At 40.3% G+C, this 20322-nt stretch overlaps 1 protein-coding gene across 6 annotated transcripts in view; it reads right to left on the bottom strand.

Annotated features, from left to right (window-relative positions):
• The window catches only part of rnf2 (ring finger protein 2), a 51628-nt gene that overhangs the window by 19026 nt on the left and 12280 nt on the right, over positions 1 to 20322 (bottom strand). For 3 of the 6 annotated variants that reach the window (XM_033028162.1, XM_033028159.1, XM_033028161.1), the window contains exons 2-4: positions 11116 to 11201; positions 9137 to 9225; positions 2439 to 2599 (exon numbers count right to left, since the gene is read on the bottom strand). In XM_033028162.1, coding sequence (XP_032884053.1) covers positions 2439 to 2599; positions 9137 to 9223 — 248 coding nt within the window. In that variant the 5' untranslated portion in view covers positions 9224 to 9225; positions 11116 to 11201. The remainder of the gene's footprint in view (positions 1 to 2438; positions 2600 to 9136; positions 9226 to 11115; positions 11202 to 20322) is intronic. The other 3 variants (XM_033028160.1, XM_033028163.1, XM_033028164.1) reach the window with 2 other exon arrangements.

Here is a 20322-nt window from a genome sequence, read left to right as displayed (position 1 = left end):
ACATTGCGGGTTTTAGGGAACAGAGGAAAGTGTAGGTTTGGGTCTCCCTTGATCTTAATCAATGATGAAGCAGGTCCAAGGGGCCATGGGACATATCCCATCTCCTATTTCTAATGTTCTTGAAACATCCCATAAGAAATTAATTTCTATTTTCTATCTCCAATAATTTATATTTTCTAGTCTTAAGAAATAGCAGCAGTGGGCTGCCTTTCCATTAGATTCGAAAACCAGGCCTATTCCCTATTATGTTCAAGGCACCTACAGACCAATTATTTATCTCAATCTTGAATATATAAAATGATTCAGCCTTTACAACTCTCTGGGATGGAAGATTCACGGCATCCAGATCTTCTGACAGAAATTCCTGCTCATCACACACTTAGAGAGACCGCTTATGTTAAAATTACTAAACAAATGTTAATTACACATGACCAGGTCGAAGATAATCTGCTCTCACATTTTCCCCCAAAATATTTTACTCCAAAAAACTGCCTTGAATACACTATGAATTCTTCCTCAAGGCTCTTAGTTTTGATTTGCCAATTTGGCTTCAAACATAATTACTGGAGTAACATTATTATCAGATTTATAGTCTATCCTATAATACAGCTGCATTAGAGATCTGTAGAGCACCAATTAATGACTCTGGAGAAAAGTCTGAAGAAGGGTCTCGACCTGAAATGTCGGCCATTCCTTTTCTCCAGAGATGCTGCCTCACCCGTTGAGTTACTCCAGCATTTTGTGTCCACCACCGATTTAAACCAGCATCTACAGTTCTTTCTTACACACTCCAACTAATGACATGATTTCCTTGCTATTTCTGTGTTCCGCCCAAACTGATTCAACATCTTGTACTTCTCAGCCAAAATCATTTTCCACTGCAGTATTGGTCTCATCATTTCTTATTGAAGATTTCGCCCCTGCCTTTCTTTTTTGTTATGTCGACACTTCCAAAATATCAAAGACTCCAGAATGTTTGGTTTCCATTTTCGGCAATTTGTAAGCACATCTCTGAAATGGCAAACAGATCATTTCTACTTGTGCCATCAATTCATCTAACTTGCTATGAAGCCTGCATTCATTTGGATAAGAACCCTTTCTTTTTCCTTTTCACCACTTGCTCTAGTCTGACTCACGTTTATAGGTGTGGCTGCTTGGATTTGGGTATTGCCAGAAAATGCAAATATTTAAAAAAAACACTAGTCTCCACCAGCTCACACATACTACTGCCTCAACACTCTAGCTACAACACTTAGGAACTGAACTAAATTTGTTTTCTGTTGAAACTGTCTAGTTGTAATTTTAAAATCATAAATTTAATTTGTAATCTGATCTAAAGGGACCAATTTTAATTGCACATTATGATCATGATTGCAATTTAGAGTATACCTCGAAGGTTGAGAAAGAAAAATATACATTCACCAATTAATTATCTTCCACTTTCAATGATGGTTCAATTCGCACGCTCCCACCCACCCCCGCCCCACCATTGTCTCCATACTGTTGATGTGGATTGGTGCCACTGGTGCTTCTCATTGATTCAACCCCGTTTATTTTTAAAAGTAAACACTTCACCTTTTCCCTCATTTTGTCAAATTCCAAGCATTGCCTGTCAGTGACCCTATAGTGGAATAATGTAGATAGAAAGATTGGAGTGAGCAGGAAGCACCAATGAGCACTCATCCAAATTCAGATTATAGAGAAAATTAGAAAGAAATCCAAAAGTTGTTGTGGTCAGCAGGATGGTGATGTAAGCTGGGGCCCAGAAGCTGTGACTTAATTCCTGCAGCTGTGCTGCTACAGAGAGCCAAAAGCCAGTTTGTTCCCCAAAGAAAGCGAGCCCTCACCCAACCTCCAGTGACTATCAAGAGCTGGCAGCATGCTTCGTATCACTCATGCCAAAAAGGGGAAGTGGAGAATTATGAAATTAAGAGATCAAAGTGCACTGAAACTAAATGTCATTGAGGGAAAGAAAAAAAGATACAACTTCCCTTTTTGAAATTAAACGTGTGAAAGGCAATGACTAAACGTGCAAGCTTGCTGCATATATTTAGTGGTGAAGCATTCGACCGGTAAAATATTGTTGCTTTTTTTATGTTCGTAGAAAATGGAGTCTGGGTCTCCTTCCACATTTCTTACAAAACAAAAGACCAGCCACCTGTTGTTTTCCTGTCCCCGTTCTGACACTCTGGCAACAAGCCAACGGTCGGTATGCTGAAGAAATGCACATTCTGCAGTTCCCCACAGCCGAATTTAAAGCTGGCTTCTTTGAATGAAAGTTTTAACAAACAAATGACATGTGACCAAACTCTTTAGGTTTTCATGTTTAGCATATACACGGCCCATTTAAAAAAATAATAATTGCAAACCACAAGACAGATTCAGAGGGAGAAACCTGCTGTATTGGCAAATCCCACAGCCACAGTGCTATTACCTACCCACTCCTGAGGGCAGTAACTATGCAATCAGCACAGAAACGATGAAGGCATTCTTTGGTTGTCATGGTGTTCTTCAGCATGTCCAGGCAGATAGGACACATCAGCTCACTGTGGAGACTTCTGGGTGACACGGCAATCTCCATGCCATCTGTGATTGCCTCCTGTAGGTCAAAGTTCAAAGTTCATCAAGTAACAACATCATGGGCTTAAGTTTTTACAATCGTATCTAGGCCACATCCATCTGGATACTGGACAGATCAATATTCTCTCGTGCCCTAGTATGTTTGCATTTTGAACCTAGCCTCAACTACCATCACTAATGTCATAGTCAATGGAGGGAGAATATAACACACTTAGATGGTAGAAATCTACAGAAGTACAATAGCAGTACGTCAGGGCGAGAATGAAAAACAAGTGGGCAGGTCTAGTAGCAAGACAAAGCTACCAGTGCCCACCTGAAGACAACTGTTTTATAATTCATTGAGTAGTTCCATGGCTGATTGTCAAAAGAGCCCAAAACTGGGACAAACATTTTTTCTTTAAATTTAAGGAAGGACATTTGTTGCATAATGATTTATTTATAAACCAATTGAAATTGGACTCTGCATGTATAAGTAAAAGATTTTACAAACACATCCATGATAGATGCACTTTAAATTGAAACCAAATAAGTACATAATGCTTAAGTTCACTCCTAAATGGCCACATTATGAAAGATTATTAAAACATGATTTTGCAAAAAAAAATGCCTACCGTGTAAATTATCTTTAAGGTATAAATCCAAGTTTGGTAGAATACGAAAACATAATACCTTCACTTCAAAAGTAACATCTTTGCATTTGAGTAGTTTTCACCCGCAGTTTGTTCCTGACAAAACAAGATCTGAATCTGCTCATAAATAGCACCTTGCTGACCATAAGGTAACTTCCCATTGCAGCATGTGGATGTGACCACAGCAGGCTCCACAGAGCAGGTTTTGTCGGGGGTTTTCTTTAACCACTTTTATCAACACATGATGATTCTATCATTGCAGTCTATATTTTCTTCTCCTGATAATCTGGATACTTTCCCCCTAACGATTCAATGAATGGAACAGCTGAAGTCAGGATATTTTATATAAAGATGATCTAATCATTTTAAAGCAATTGAAACAAATGTGTGCTGAAACACTCAAGGACAAGCACATTCTGCAGAATGTATTAGAGAATGACGGATGTAAGAAGAATGAGGAATTAACTATTAGAAAAAAAAAACAAGAAACTGGAGAAGTTGGTGAGCTTGAAAGTTGATTAATCCCAAGGATCTGATGATTCTATATTCAGAATTTTGAAGAAGGCAGTGTCAGGTACAGCAAATGCCCCTGACTGTAGTTTCCAGAGTTTGAGAGAATCAGTTTTGTTCCTCTGGATTTGAAGGTAACAAATGCAAGCCCACTATTTAAGAAAGAAGAAAGATAAAGCAAACAGGGACGTACCAATCTGTTGGCCTAACAATAGTTTTCAGGGGTGGAAATATAGACACTATAATGAAAGATGTTATAATAGAACATAATTGGAAAGAATAAAGGAACTGAGCTGAGTCAACAAGGATTCCTGAAAAGTAAATTATATTTGCCTAATCTACTAGCATTCTTGTTGGAATTTTTTAGATGAATTCCCACTAAATATTTAGTGTATATAGCATCGGGGGCAATGTGCTGAGTTGGATGCAGAACTGTTTATCAACGAAGGCAGAAGAAGTAAGAATAAATTATCTTTTCCAGGTTGGCAAACTCTGATTTGTGGACAGTGCTTGGGCCCAACTATTCATTATGTAGATGAATGACTGAGGGGAGGGGTCAAATTTCATATTGCCATTTTCCATGACAACATTAAGTTTGGGTGCAACTGCAAATGTGGAGAAGGATATACAAATGTTGCATGAGGCTTTGGACAAGCTGAATGAACAGCCAAGTACATGGCAGTCAGTACACAAGGTGGAAATAGTCACCAACCATTAATGGATTTTTTTTCTAGGTTAGAAAAAAAATGGAGTCAAAGGGACCAGAGGAGGGAGTTTGTTCAAAAGTTACTGAAGGCCAATCTGCAGGTGCAGAAGGCAATGAGGAGGACAAATAGTTTATTAACCTCTGTAGCGAGATGGATTGATTATAGGATAAGGAAATTGTGTTGCAATTGTATAGGATCTGATTAAATCATGTATAGGAAGGAACTGCAGATGCTGGTTTAAATCGAAGATAAACACAAAATGCTGGAGTAATTCATGGAGACAGGCAGCATCTCTGGAGAGACGGAATGGGTGACGTTTTGAAAGTTTCCCAAGAAAGGATAAATGCCTTAGGGAATGCAGCAAAGTTCACTAGATTGATTTCGCAAAGTGCTGGAGCAACTCAGCAGGTCAGGCAGCATCCATGGAGAACATGGATCAGTGACGTTTCAGGTCGGGACCCGTTTTCAGACTGATTGTGGTGGGTGGGGGGGGAGGGGGGGGGTGGTGTGGGAAGTAAGAAAGGGAGGAGGGCAGGACAAAGCGTGGCAGATAATAGGTGAACGCAGGCTTGCTGTATGAAGTGAATTGACTAGATTGGGTCTAAAGCCTAGAAGAATGGGAGGGAATAGCAATGAAGCTTACAAAATACTTAAAGGGCTTGATAGGCCCAATTCAGGAAGGAGTTTCCCTTGACCAAGCAGTCTAGGATGAGGAGACATTTTAGTAAGGAGATGAAAATGTTCTGTACTCAAAAGTTTCTTTACTCAGAACCTCTAGGCTGTGGAAGCTCAGTAAATCAGGTCCTGATGTAGACCATGGTCCACTCTCTGCTGCCGCAGATGCTGCCTGACCCACCCACCTCTTCCAGTAGTCCCCCCCCCCCCACTCTAATTTACAGCGTGTACAATCTCTTGTGTCTCCTTCAAAATATAATCCAATAGTTTTCGGGAAGTTATGGAAATCATAGTATATGCTGATAGTGTGAGAAAATGTGCAAAGTTAGAATATCAGCCCTGATCTTGATGAATGATGGAGTCATCTTTAAAGGCCAGTTCACCCACTCCTGCTCCCAGCTCGGAAGTATTCCATTCTTAATAAACTAAAGACAAAATATTGGAAATCTGAAATCGAAACAACAATTTTTGGAAATACTCAAAAGGCCAACGCACTTACTGGAAGAGAGAGTTAATGTTATGGATCAAGGAGTCTTCATTTGAATCACGGGTTAGCTGTTGGCTAATTTTATAAAGAACACCTGAATATTCACTTCTGATGAAAGAACACAAAACTGGATTGCAAACTACATTTCTTTCTCCAGAAATGTTCATTACATTTCACTCCCTTTCTATTTAAGATTTATTTGCTGCAAATTTTCTCCAGCGAATGTCTGAGATTCTGTGTTGGTGACCAACTTCCAGGAACAAAACAAGATACAAGAAGATGAACCCCAGGAATTAAAATGGGCCTCCATGTAACACTTCCCCTGTGCAAATTAAATCAGTGACTCTATGGATCTTGTCAACTTTTCCCAATTCCTCTGTATTTTGAATGACCAAAACAGTATGCCAGCAACCAATACTGGCCTTCACAGATGCAATAACAATCTACCACCCTCTGATGCGAACAACTCCAGACCCCAAGTTACACAACTGATAACTGCAATAAGATTCAATATAGTTAATTAATCATTCTGAACATTCCAGCCAACAGCTTTAAATAGTAACAAAGGACATGTTTAAATTCCTGATTAGCCAAGAAAAACATAATCTGCAAGTACACACAAATTATCTCATAAACTGGACATAGTGGGGAAGCTCTCCACGGGTTTAGGTCTGACAAAGTTCTGAGAAATTACTCTCTAAAAAGTGCATTTGCCAATGAAATGGACAATATAACAAGTTGTGCTGCCTTCTACATTGTGGAATACATTATGAAAGGTTAGAATGTATTATATATGGGCATATATTGATATACAAATCAGTTCTTTTGTGCATTATTTATGAATTGGATCTGCTCATTGGGCTCATCACGTTCCATCACTTGGCTTTATACTTTACAGATAATAACAGAGTTGCTTGTTTTACTGCCTTTTGGAAATCGAAGGCACAGTGGGAGCGCATAAATTACATATTATAGTTAATGGAAGAAATAACATTGTTACATGCACCACCTGCAGGAATATCTCCGACAGACTCATTCATTAGTGACAACCACTATCTCTTGCAGGCCAGATTTCAAATTACATATTTAATGATTCATGAGCTTCAAGTCCTTGATAATAAAAGTAAATTACAGAGCCTAAATTACCCAGCCACCATCCAAGTCATCCCTTCAATGAGTTTCTGTAGGTACTGCAGTCGACTAGTTCTAAAGTCACATTAACTATATCTATAAGTTTTCTATATCTATATCTATAGCTATAATTTACATAACTCTTAGAAAGCTGTGACATTACTTTTTACAGTGCATTGGCTAATTAGCATATAATTGCTCTGATACACCTTAAGCATTGCAGAACATTAGAAGTGTACTTAATCTTCCACCACTACTAGAGTTCTATTCCAGCAATTGTGGAACTTAGAAATATATCAAATATATTCATTTAATTCACTAGAGTACATTCCAACAATCCTAATCCAGGAACTTTGTGGGTATTTAATCTGCCCAGTTTCTCAATGTTAGTTTAGTTTCCATTTTATTACACCTTGAGCATAGCTCTGTGCATAATGGCTACAGTTTTATCCACAATTTAACTGCAAAAATATTTGACGAGAATCTATTCAATACAATAGATGTGAGCCAATTGTTCGCAATAGCTTTAACTCTTCACAGATCCGCTAGTTCTTCCGCTTGCCTTCCTATGATGAAGGATTCTACAATCAAGTATTGTTTTGCAAAATATAAATGTGAATATGACATTGAAACCCAACCGCTGAAGTCACGAAACATTAAATAATTTGCTGTTTTCAACCATCAGAGAGGGAAGTGAGGGAAGACCACACTGCAAGCTGGATTTCTGAACCAGGTGAGCTCATTCTGTGCCTTCATTGAGTTAGATTTTGTCAGGTCATCAACCTGAAATATTAATTCTGTTTCTCTCCCTGCAGATGCTGACTAACCCACTGGGGATTTCGGGAATATTCATTTTCTAACTTCAGATTTTTGCGAGGCCTCTTGTGATAAGAGCATTCTTCACCACAGTTAAGTTCACAGTTGCTGACTTTTGACCCATTTGTTCGCTCTGGGTGAGATTCTGGCTCCCTTGGAACATTAATTCCTTACCTTTTTTCTGTCAGGTTGCGGCATCTTTTTCTACGTCCAGGGCCCAATCAGAGAGACAGGAGAGAAAGGAAGAGGAAAGCAAAAGTGACAGATAAAGAAATGAGAAAACAGTAAAACAGAAAAAGGGAGAGGCAGAGAAAAGAAAAACCTAAAATAATTAGGTTACAGACAGACAAAAGATAAATTGATTCAGCCAGCACCAGTAGGGCAGTAGGGAAAGAGGTGGAGAAAAAATCAAGGAAAAATGACAAAGGTCTAAGGGAAAGTAGGAAAGAAATACTAAAATATTCAAAAGGGATGGAGGAATAAAGAGTAGAAAGACATTAATGGTTAGTCAGAAATGAGGAAAGGAATAAGTAAAATTAGAATGAAGTGGAAATAATGTGATCAATGTTTAGACCAGACATTTCTCTCAACCTTACCTGAATCGCTATCAGAGGCTGTCATTTCTGAAAGGAGGGGGTGGTAGGCACCAATTATTTTTAAATATAGTGAAATGTTTTAGAAACTGATGCATTTGAATTTAAAATATTACTTGACATGTATTTTGATGCTATGTAATTGAAGCACAAGCATGTAACTTCTAAAATACATCAAACAATATATATTCCACAACTTGAAGTTGTTAAAAAAAAGTTATATTTAATTATTTCACCTTTAAATTGAAAGCATTCCTGAATTGAGATATTGGCACTACTCTGCTTTACATTTGAAGTACTAAACCTTTATGTCAATAAATTAGTTCTTCTGCATGGCACACAGGTCAGGTTAGGTTTAAGTGAATGGTTGTCAAGGGCATTGGGTCATAAATTTCCATAAGCTCAGCCTCCAATACTGGTGCTCTTTTATACATACCTCCTGAAGAATATCCGGTGTGGAGCAAAAAACTAAATTCTGACATTGCAGGCCACAATTATTTAAACAAGGCTCTTAATTTGTTAGTTTTCCAAAGATGCCATAGACTTGATATAAAACACCTTATATTAATTCAGAGTTATCATTTTGAATAGGTAGAAGGGAAAATGTCTGTGTTTTTTTTTTAGTTTAGATTAGAGATATAACGCGGAAACAGGCCCTTCGGCCCACCGGGTCTGCGCCAACCAGCGACCCCCCCCCCCACCTATTAACGCTATCCCACACACACTAAGGACAATTTACACATACACCAAGCCAATTTACCTACAAACCTGTATGTCTTTGGAGTGTGGGAAGAAACCGAAGATCTCGGAGAAAACCCACATGGTGACTGGGAGAACGCACAAACTCCGTACAGACACCTGTAGTCGGGATCAAACCCGGGTCTCCGGCGCTGCAAGGCAGCAACTCTACCGCTGTGCCACCGTGACTCATTACAGAATTGCCCAGTGTGCTTTAACTATGCCAATATAAATCATCCCATATAAATGTACTTAATGTAATATATTTACCTGTGGTGTTCTCTGCAATTCATACAAGCTGAGCTCCCACGTTTTGCTGAGTGGCTGGGTGCCATTGGTCTGCACGATTTGTGCCATTGCTGCAAGAAATATTCAAACGGCATGAAAATGGACAACTTCATTATCTCAGCTACTAAAATCCCTCCACCAAACAGCACATTTCAATATAAATGAATATTAGTAGTTTGCAGGCGCTGGAAGTCTGATAGTTAAAAAAACTAACTGAAAATGCTGGAAACACAGCAGGCCAGGCAGCATTTATGGACGGAGAAACAAGTTAACATTTCTGAACCAGAACTGCTAAACAGCCTGATGAAGGAACTTGGCCCTGAAATATTGACAGTTTCCCTTCCCACGGACACTATCTGATCTGCTGAGTTTTTTTTCCCCTCAGCATTTTCTGTTTTTATTTGGATATGAATAAAACCTCTAATTTCAGCAATCAGTTTCAGGGGTGAGAAATGAAAAGCAGAATATGAACTAACACCAATGGTAAAACCAAGTGGTAGTTGGCAGAAGTGAAGCCTCTGCAACCCATTGTGCAATTAACTCTCGTGTTGTCAAGAGTATCCAACAAGTGAACTATTGCGAATATTTGTCCATGCAGCATCATATTTTCAGACATCCACACAACACCGATGGACATCGGTTGTGAAGCTCATTGTCATAGCCACTGCTTGGATCAGTGGGATCTAGAATTTGCAAAAGGACACCAGATCTGTTGCTTTAATCCTTTTTTCTGCACAATGTATTAGCTGCATCATTAATTATTTTCCCTGCATTTTACCGTAACGTACATAATTGTTTATAACCTTGAGGTGTTTGTTCTCTATTCATTGATCCAAATCCTTGATTACAACCTGCTACCCAAACGCTAACTCCATTCATTTTCTAAGTGCTCTTTAGTTGGCAAGCCGCTACCGTTTCATGATGACACATGCTGTTATTTTACCGAGACACAGTTGTAATTGTTAGATTTATACTAGAATTTTGCATCAGCTAAATACTGGTTCAGAAATACAACAACCTTTAATGTTCAAGTCTTCAGCCGAAATGTGGTCAGGGCCCATTGACTTTGTAGTATCTAATGCATTTGCATTTTTACTCTAGAAAATTGATGGACTAATCAATGATATTCAGGAGAATGGAATCCTTGGGAAAGGGCCAACATGAATCAACCACTCAGCACTTTCGGTTGAAGACACTTGTGATCATTTCTACTTTCCTATAATTGCTTCTGGGGCTGCTTCCAGGACTGACATTGTATTCCTTTTTTTTCTGGAAGTCCACCACTATTCATGGCCGGACATAGTGGATTAGAAATTTTCACTCCGATATATGGGCTACTTTGGCAGTATAGCAGCTGCACCAACGTTACTTGACAAGTGTGGTGCTGCTGTTCCTAAAACAGCCTTCACCTATGATTAACATTTGATTGATATGTTGCATTTACCAGTAGGAGTTGAGGAGGCATAAAGACTTGATAAAACAATAAGAATAGATTTCCAGATAGCTTCATAAGATCATAGGTGATAGGAGCAGAATTAGGCCATTCGGCCCATCATGTCTACTCTGCCATTCAATCATGGCTTATCTATCTCTCCCTCCCAATCCCATTCTCCCGCCTTCTCCCCATAACCTCTGACACCTGTATGAATCAAGAATCTATCTATCTCTGCCTTAAATATACCCACTGACTTGGACTCCACAGCCTTCTGTGGCAAAGAATTCCAGATTCACCACCCTCTGACTAAAAAAACTCCTCCTCATCTCCTTCCTAAAAGAACCTCCTTTAATTCTGAGGCTATAACCTCTAGTCCTAGACTCTCCCACTAATGGAAACATCCTCTCCACATCCACTCTATCCAAGCCTTTCACTATTCTGTATGTTTCAATGAGGTCCCCCTTCATTCTAAACTCCAGCGAGTACAGGCCCTGTGCCGTCAAACGCTCATCATATGTTAACCTACTTGTTTTATTTATTTGCAGTCATCACGTTCCTTCAGGAAAGTTGTTTTATTCTTCTGTCCATTACTGATTACATTGATGCAGTCTGCTGTTAACCATGCAAATAGATATAAATATTACTTCAAGTACAATAAAGTCATGGAACAAAATTACATTGAATTAGCCCAGTGAAGGATGAAGTTGAAACACGGTTTAGAAATAGAACTATTTGATTAAAAAAATAATAAACTCAAGAAAGAGTTTTAGACATGATATATTTTGTCAAGAGGCATCGACATATGAAATGTTAGAAATTGAGTTTGCAACGCCAGCTAATAGTATGTTTATGCAACAAAAAGTGTAAAATTCCACCAATTGTATTTATAACATCAATCTCAGCAATTTAATAAAATTGCCAATTGAATCCAACGTACTTCTTGTTCAACTGCAACCATATTTATTTATGATGAGCTCTGCTGACCTTAGGAAAAAGTCTCATTGCCATTTCTCATTACATTTATTATATTGGCCGTCTTCCCACGATTCACTGGCACTCCCTGCACTTTCTCTGGCTACACATTCCCCTTAATAGGATAAATCGCGGACTCACTAATCTCCTCAAGGTATTCCAGAAAAGGCTTAGTATTTTGTAATTTCTTAAAAGCATTACCATTAATTGTAAAATGTTACCATAAAATTAAACACATCTGTTCTACCATACCAAACACAATAACCAAGCACAAAAACCTTTGCTCACAGCCCACCCCCCCAAATTCTGCATAGATTATATTTTTGCTCTTTTCAAAAATCAACTAGAACATAAATTACTATCAGTATTATTTTTTTGCAATGACAAACATAGACATTAAAATATGATAGATTTGTAGGCCACAACTTCAGAGAATTACAGGACAGGAGTGGGATACACAGCTCAATAAGTCCATATCAGTCTACACAAGAACAGTCCAGATTGTTACACTCCCTTCAGCCCTCTCCCTATAGCTTGCAATTCTTTACTTTCATCCAGCTGAACACAACAATTCACTCTGACCACCACTATCCCAGGCAGTGCATTGCAGACACCAAATACTTACTGAATAAATAATCATTTCCTCACATCACTTTTAACTCTTTTGCATATCACTTTCATCCTGGATCCACTAACTCTTAAAGGGCCTGTCCCACTTTCACGACCTCTGCCGAGTTTGCCCTTGACCCATACTCGCAGCATGGTCGTCACAAGGTCGTAGGAGGTCGTAGGTAGGTCGTAGCAGGCCGTGGTGCTAGTCGTAGGTACTCATGGCATCAAGTAGGCCGGGGCGTTTTTCTAACCTGATGAAAAATGTCCACGAGTAAAAAAGGTCGTGAATTAGGTCGTGAAAGTGGGACAGGGCCTTAACTCTTATGCCACTAGGATGAGTTCCTTTTTATCCACAGTCTAAAAACGTAATGATTTTCAATACCTACCTCAGTCGGGTCTTGTCATAATCTCCCTGCTCTAAGGAGAACTGTCTCAGCTTCACCAGTCACTTCACACAACTGAAGTCACTCAAAACTGGAATTGTTTGAACTAATGTCCTCTGAGCCCCAGTATTTGGCATCCCCCTGAAAGTGGGCTGTCCAGAATTGGATAAAATATTCCACTTATAGGAGTTTTATAAAGTTCACTATGTCGTCCTTGCTCTTGTACTCTGAGCCTCCATTTAGAAAGCCCATGGTCCCGTATGCTTTTTGATCACTTGCACAATCAGTCATTAATTTTAAATGTGCACATATAAACCCAGATAAGATCGCTCTGGTACCTCTCCATAAATGTGTTCAAAGAGTATATTGCCTCTTCTCATTATTCCCACCAAAATGTCATATTTTTCAACATTAATTTTCATCTGCCACTTGTAGGACCATTCCACCAGCCTGTCTACATCTCCTGGCAATCCAGTACAAACAGTTCAGTGTGTTTCCAAGCTTTGAGTCACCAACAAAGTTGGAAACTGTGTCCTATGCTTTAAAAAAAGAAATGAGCCCAGAACCTCTCCCTGGAAAAATACACTCCCCTAATGTCAGTAAAAATCCTTCCCCTCCTCCTCTGTTACTTAACCACTGCTGCAAGGGCACCTTTTATTCCATGGCTTTCAGTTTTGATGACAAAACTATTCCGAGACACCCAAGCAAAAGTCTGTCAAACATTCATATATACAACATAGACTTCCCTCTTAGCCTCTCCCTGTTACTTCAAAGAAAAATCTGTCAAGCATTCACTAATCCATCTACACTCATCCAAGAAACTGTTAATTCCGTCCCTGGTTATTTTTTATAAACATTCCCCACCATGGAGGATAAAATGACTGGTTTGTAATTAGAGTTTGTGCCTCCACCCTTTTCTGAGCAGGGGTATAACACTGTACATAAAACATGCACAGTGCAAGTGGAACCAAGAGTTAAATGTGTTCAAGATGTATTTATACCGCAATTTAGCTGGTTTGGAGGTCAACGATAAACAAAATTATTCCATTTATACCTAGAACCACATTAGCTATGTAGTCTAAAACAAACTGTAAGGGTGGTTCCAGTTCCAAAGTCAACAATCCACAGTATGTTCAGAAATGTAGGAGGCAGCATTGCTAGCCCTTTTTATTTTATCACTGTCCTTTTCATTGGAGTTGGACGGTCCCCAAGGCTCCAAGTAAGATGCTACCAACTGAGGACTGTGTTGAGAAGAAAGGTATTCATCCAGACGGTGGAGTAACTTTGGAATTCAAATGGACTGTGGAGCTCACTCACCAAGTATATTCAAAACATCCTAACTTTGGTGGACACATTGACTGCATTGAATATTCAAAACAGAGAAGAATATATTTTTAGTTATTTAATGAATCAAGGCTCAATGGGATTTGTACAGGAAAGTGGCACTGAGGTAAAGAGTCAGCTTGAAGGATGAATGGCTTACTGCTGCCTCCATTTCTATCTATGCGTGGGTTCCAAGAGTGAGTTCCAAAGCAAGATAGTAAGATTAAACGAGAACTTACCAGTTTGAAGTTTGATCGTTATTTTATGAGGAGTAACGTTGAGGGATTACGTGAAGAACCCCGCCAGGATGCATGCGTGTCATTCTTCAAAGCAGCGGTATGAAATCACAGATAACTGTAATGACTAAACATAGTAAGATTAGAGAAGAGATACCAGTCGAGTATATGATCAAGGGTGGGAGCGGAGGGCACGTAATCCCTCAACGTTACTCCTCATAAAATAACGATCAAACTTCAAACTGGTAAGTTCTCGTTTAATCTTACTATTTTACTTCGGAGTCACGTGAGTGACTACGTGAAGATTTTACTATCTGTGATTTCATGCCGTGGAAACGAGTCCATGCATCACATCTGCCTTGATGACTGTAGGAGGAATTGTGTCAACATAATTTAGACATGAATTCGACATTGAAATTCATAAAATTTATTAACACAAAATTATAACCCCTATTTATGGGGTAAATTAAATTACAGAACTTAAAATTGTTTCTGCAAACGTTCCAGGTTTCATGACTGGTTTATGATAAAATAGTTGGAATGTATTTCCCCCTGACCATCCTGCTGCCTTGAGGATTTGGTCCATTGGTACATCCAACTGCATAGCTGCCGATGTAGCTGCAGCCCTGGTGGAATGAGATTTAAAAATATTAGTATCCACCCCAGCCTGTGTTAGCACCTGTTTCAGCCATCTTGAGATGGTCTGGACCGTCACACTTTTGTGTGGTTGCTTATGGCTGACTAAGAGTGCCTTTTCATTGCCTCTGATGACTTTCGTTTTCTCCATGTATAACGACAAATGTCTTACTATACAGAGACGATCATCTGTTGGGTATGACCTAAATTCTATATTGAGGCCTGCTGATCCTGTCTGTTCTGCTTTACTAATTCATATATATGAAACGTAATATTTTCAGATGGTGAAGTCATGTTGTCCAGTCTTAATTTATGTAATGACTGTACCCTTTGTGCCGTGACCAATGCCATTAGCATGACTGTTTTTAATGTCAGTCTATGTAGGGACAGAGCTGTTGCTGGAGACCAATTCCTGAGCATCTTCAGGACAATACTCACATCCCATATTTGGGAGTACCTGGTTCTTGGGGGATTGGTATTAAAAATTCCTCTCATAAGTTTTGTTACCAGTGGGTGAGTTCCAACAGGGTGACGCTCTGTTCCTTGCCATAGATAAGTCGATAAGGCACTTCTGGCGTAGTTGATGGCACTATAACTGAGCCCCTCATCATAATGGAGGCCTGCCAGGTATTCCAGAACAGACGGGATGTTCATATCTCTGTAGGTGATGCTGTTTTTGTTACAATACATCTCCCACTTCCCGATATAGACCAGATACTGTTTTTTGGTGGACTGTCTTTGGGCCGCCGAAATCATATTCACTGTTCGGTCCGTCAGTCCCAGCTGTAGTAGAGGTATTTTTAAACTCTACAAATTAATAAATTCAAATAGTTATGGCATGGGTGGCTATCCCTTGTTACGGGATGAACCAACAAGTCTGGTCTATTCGGGATGGTGATACATGGTTCTAATACCATGTTCATTATCACTGGGAACCATGGTTGAGTAGGCCAATCGGGTACTACCAAAATACCAGACGCAGAGTCCTGCTGTATTTTCCTTAATACCCGACTGATGAGGCAGAAAGGAGGGAATGCATAAATAAACAATTTCCCCCCCAAGGCAGCGAAAATGCATCTGTCGCCGCTGCCCCAGGGTCTGGTTCCCATGAAACATAATTTGATAACTGGTGATTAAGCCTGGATGCGAATAGATCGATATCTGGTGTTCCATATCGTGCTGTAATATCAATAAATGCTTTTTATTCAACATCCATTCGGTGTTTTCATTAAATTTGCGTGACCTGGTGTCTGCCACTAAATTTAGTTTACCTGGTAGGTAAGTAGCTGATATCCAAATATCTCTCTGGATACACCACTGCCAAATTGTATTAGCCAGATTGTCACATGATGTCGATTTGTTTCCACCCATGTGCTTGATATATGCTACCACGGTGGTATTGTCAATCTATAGTCTAACATGCTGGTGATATGACCTAGTACAATATGACTTTAGGCCATAGAATGCACCCAACATTTCAAGGTAGTTTATACTCAGTAATAATGATGCCTCCTGAGCAGTCCATCTACCTCCACCGCTGGAGATGGAATTGGTGGCACCCCAACCAAGTGCACTGGCATCAGTTTGTAGCACCATAGAAGGGTTGCTGATAATGATTGGATTGAAACAAAGCCAAATGTTATCTATCCACCATTTTAGTTCCATTATAGCTTTGATTGGTAGCTTCATTGGTCTGTCAAAATGACCAGCATTGATTTTGAGTGCTTGTATTTTTGCTCTCTGTAAATTTTGGTAATGTAAAGGTCCAAATTGTGTGGCTGGAAAAGCAGCCACCATTTTGCCAATTACTTTTGCTACCAATCTGATGGACGGTTACTGATGTCAATTAGGTTATTGCAAGCCTCTATTAAGTCTATAGCCTTTCCCTTTGGCAAAGTCACCGACATGTGAACTGAGTCAATGGTGAACCCCAAATAGTCCATAGTAGTGGAAGGCGTTAATTTAGATTTAACTAGATGGATAATAAACCCCAGTTTTTCAAATAACTGTTTTGTGGCTGTTACAGTTTGTTTGGCCAATTCCAAAGTTTTGCCCACAATAAGTATGTCATCTAGATATGCCATGACCATGTGTTTTCATTTCCGTAGAAACGCTAGGGCTGGTTTCAAAATTTTAGTGAACAGCCTGGGGCTGATGTTAATCCATTTGGCAGCGCTCTATATTGCCAGAGCTGTCCCATCCAGTTGAATTTTAAGTAACATCTGTGGTCACCTCGTATAGGCACTGAATAGTAAGCATTTTTTAATTGATGCTAGCCATGAAGTAACCTTTGGAAATAAATTGTTTAGCAGTAACAAAGGTTTCCATTTTAAAATGAATATATTGTACAAATGTATTCAATTTGGTCAGATCTATGATGATGCGACAACCACAATCTTTTTTGATTTTGGTAAAGATATTGTTTATCCCTGGATACTGCTTAAATATAAGTATCGGTAGTTAACATACTCCATGCATCCAGAAAGGAGAGTAATCTCCCCCCCCCCCCCACCCTACCTCCATGCTCCCTGCAATCTGTAGGGAACCAGACCCACCTACCTCTATAGTTACCAGTGTTCAAGAAGGAACTGCAGATGCTGGAAGATCGAAGGTACACAAAATTGCTGGAGAAACTCAGCGGGTGCAGCAGCATCTATGGAGCGAAGGAAATAGGCGACGTTTCGGGCCGAAACCCTTCTTCAGACTGTCACAAAATTGCTGGAGAAACTCAGCGGGTGCAGCAGCATCTATGGAGCGAAGGAAATAGGCGACGTTTCAGGCCGAAACCCAAGGGTTTCGGCCCGAAACGTCGCCTATTTCCTTCGCTCCATAGATGCTGCTGCACCCGCTGAGTTTCTCCAGCAATTTTGTGTACCTTCCATAGTTACCAGTGGCAGGTTTACTTATTTTTGTAAATCCTTCGTTGATGTTGAGGCGTCGGTGTCTGGGTTTGTGGTTTGGTTGATGTTGGAGGTTTGCGTATCTTCCAAGAAGGCCGGTCTGGGCCATGGCCTAAGAAAGACTCATGTTTGGTGTACCGGACCTTCGAGCTTTCACCAGTCGGTCTTGTTCTACTGGTGGGTGCGTAAGGGTGCTTGACTATGGCCGTGTGTTGCAAAGCAGTGCCAGTGCATCCTGTTGGTCCTGCGACATGTCCTTCTCATCCACTGTGTGGGTGAAAGCTGTTATCCCCGCTGTGTAGGAGTTTCCATATACAATTATTTACGACAGGAAACATTCCAGGATATACAGTTACCCGGTGTCAGGTGTCCTCCAGGTTTTGGCCAGTCTGGTCTGGCTGTATGAGGTTGGACACCATGTCCAGTAGATTTTCACGTTCCTGCACCCCTGCACACTTGATTTCTGTTCTGCAAACCCCTCTTCAGGATCAGCCCAGAACTGACCCCCAGTACTCCCCTCTGAAGAGGGAGAAGCACGGGACAACAAGAGGTGCTGCTGTGGGTTTTACATAGGGCCCACAGTGACTCGACTCCATCTCCCGGAGCCTGTCACGTTGGAGCAAATGCTCCACACACCGCTCCATCCGGCTCCAGCGCTCACGGTCGCTGGCCGCCCGCGGCTGCTCAAAGTCGGACTCCTCTGAGTCCACGACTTTGATGGTTTTTTGTCTTGCCTTACCGCCCGGCCGCGGAGTGGATCTTTCCGGTGCGGAGGCGACATCGGGCACAGCTGATCCAATTATAGGTGATTCAAGTGCCGCTGGCCGCTGCTAGCCCACCAGCTATGTCGCAGCCCGTTGGTTTCTCCACCTGTAATCAGCATGGGAAAACACAAAAAGACCGCAGCTCTTACCTGCAGGTCCTGGTTTAAATTGTCGCTACGGGGGAACGTCGTTCCATCCCGCCTCCTGCCGTTTTCGACTTGTCAAAAGTCGACGGCCCCATCTGTATAGTCTCCCGCCTGGCCGTGGTGTTCTGGCCGGCGCGGGACAAAAAGTCGGCACAGCTGATCCCTTACGGGGCTTGTGCCTTCAGCTGCTGCTGGCTCCCGCAACTTCGCGGTCCTCCCCAGCCAGCTTTACTCGCAGCACTTGTGGACACTATTTTGTCCAGCTTCCCCCCCCTGTGTAAAAACAGCGCGGGGACAAAAACTACCGCAGAGTAAATCGCTTACCTGCAGGTCGCGGTTTCAAACTTACCGCTGCGGGGGAACGCTCCACCCAGCCTGCCGTTTCGCAAGCGTGAAAGCGATATGACACGCATGCGTCCTGGCGGGGTTCTTCACGTAGTCACTCACATGACTCCGGAGTAAAATAGGGCTCCACTTTGCACTCTCTCACAGCAAATACCAAATTAGACCAAGACTTGCCTGTTTAAATAAGTAAATTTGTCCCTATTCAATAAAATCAATAAAGTCAACGTGTCCACCAATGTTAGGCCAAAGAAAAGTCTGGATTTTGGCTTCAGCGATGACTGTAAATAACCAGTTTAAAATCAAAGTTTAGAAAGAGACCATTTTCTAAAATTAGGTGGGGGGGGGGGCGGAATTCAAAGGAAAGTCAATTCATTTCTAAAATGAAAAATGTTTTCAGCTGTTGAACAGAGTCTTCAATATTATACTGAGGGAGACTAAATGTATCAATACTATGACAGGCGGCTTGCATTTTACCTTAATTTGTAAGGTCTAAGCTCCAATTTACCCTAATTTATATAGTGTAATTCAGTTGTTAACTATTTATTGCTTATGGTTAACTCGATCTCAAACTGGTTAGTGTTATACACCCACAATATTGAGCCACCAACAGAAGAACTCTTATAATGTAATTGGAGGCTTATACAGAGCAAAGCTGAAAATTCACAATGGATATCATCAGTAGGATTACGGCTAGCGACCAAACTCCAATACTGAGGCAAAACCCTCACTCAAGAAAGTGCACATAAAAACAGCTTTTTTCCACGAGTAGTAGCTCTACTCAATAGCCAAAAATCTGTAGCCTCCTTTTGCTCTGGTATTTTAATTGGTTCACATGTTTGATCAATGGTGTTTTATTATTAATGTTTAGTGTTTTGTGTGTCATTCGTAACTGTCACAGTATGGCATGTTGTCATGTGGGCGGAGCACCAAGGCAAATTCCTTGTATGTGAATACTTGGCCAATAAACTTATTCATTCATTCATTCATTCATTCACTATTTGAAGCCAAGAGCATATCATCTTGTAAACCCAGGATAATGCATTGACATTGTTGGTGAGACAATACAAAACAGTGTATTAAACCTCCTGTGTCACCACTATGATGAGCTCATATTCAGTATCCAGTAAGGACTTTGCATCAATCTATCAGAATCAAATTATGTTTCATTTGAATTACTTAACTTGCCTGCCTTCAAGAGTCTTTAAAGTAATTACACTAGTAATTACACTAGTGAATTGCTCAAGAAGAAAAATATTAACTATTAATTACCTGCACCTTGTTTATTTTCAGTAGCTTCCTACTTTTAATCTTGATTTTCAGTCATTTGTTTTGTATCTTGCTTCTCCATCAGCCACATCTACTGAGATTCTCTCATTTAATTTGATTTCCCCTGTACATTATTCTCTGGCATTTCTA

The sequence above is a fragment of the Amblyraja radiata genome, chromosome 10 (assembly GCF_010909765.2).
Source record: "Amblyraja radiata isolate CabotCenter1 chromosome 10, sAmbRad1.1.pri, whole genome shotgun sequence".
Classification (NCBI taxonomy): Eukaryota; Metazoa; Chordata; class Chondrichthyes; order Rajiformes; family Rajidae; genus Amblyraja; species Amblyraja radiata.
The sequence above is the reverse complement of the archived record's forward strand: the minus strand, read 5'-3'. Positions and strand labels throughout refer to the sequence as shown.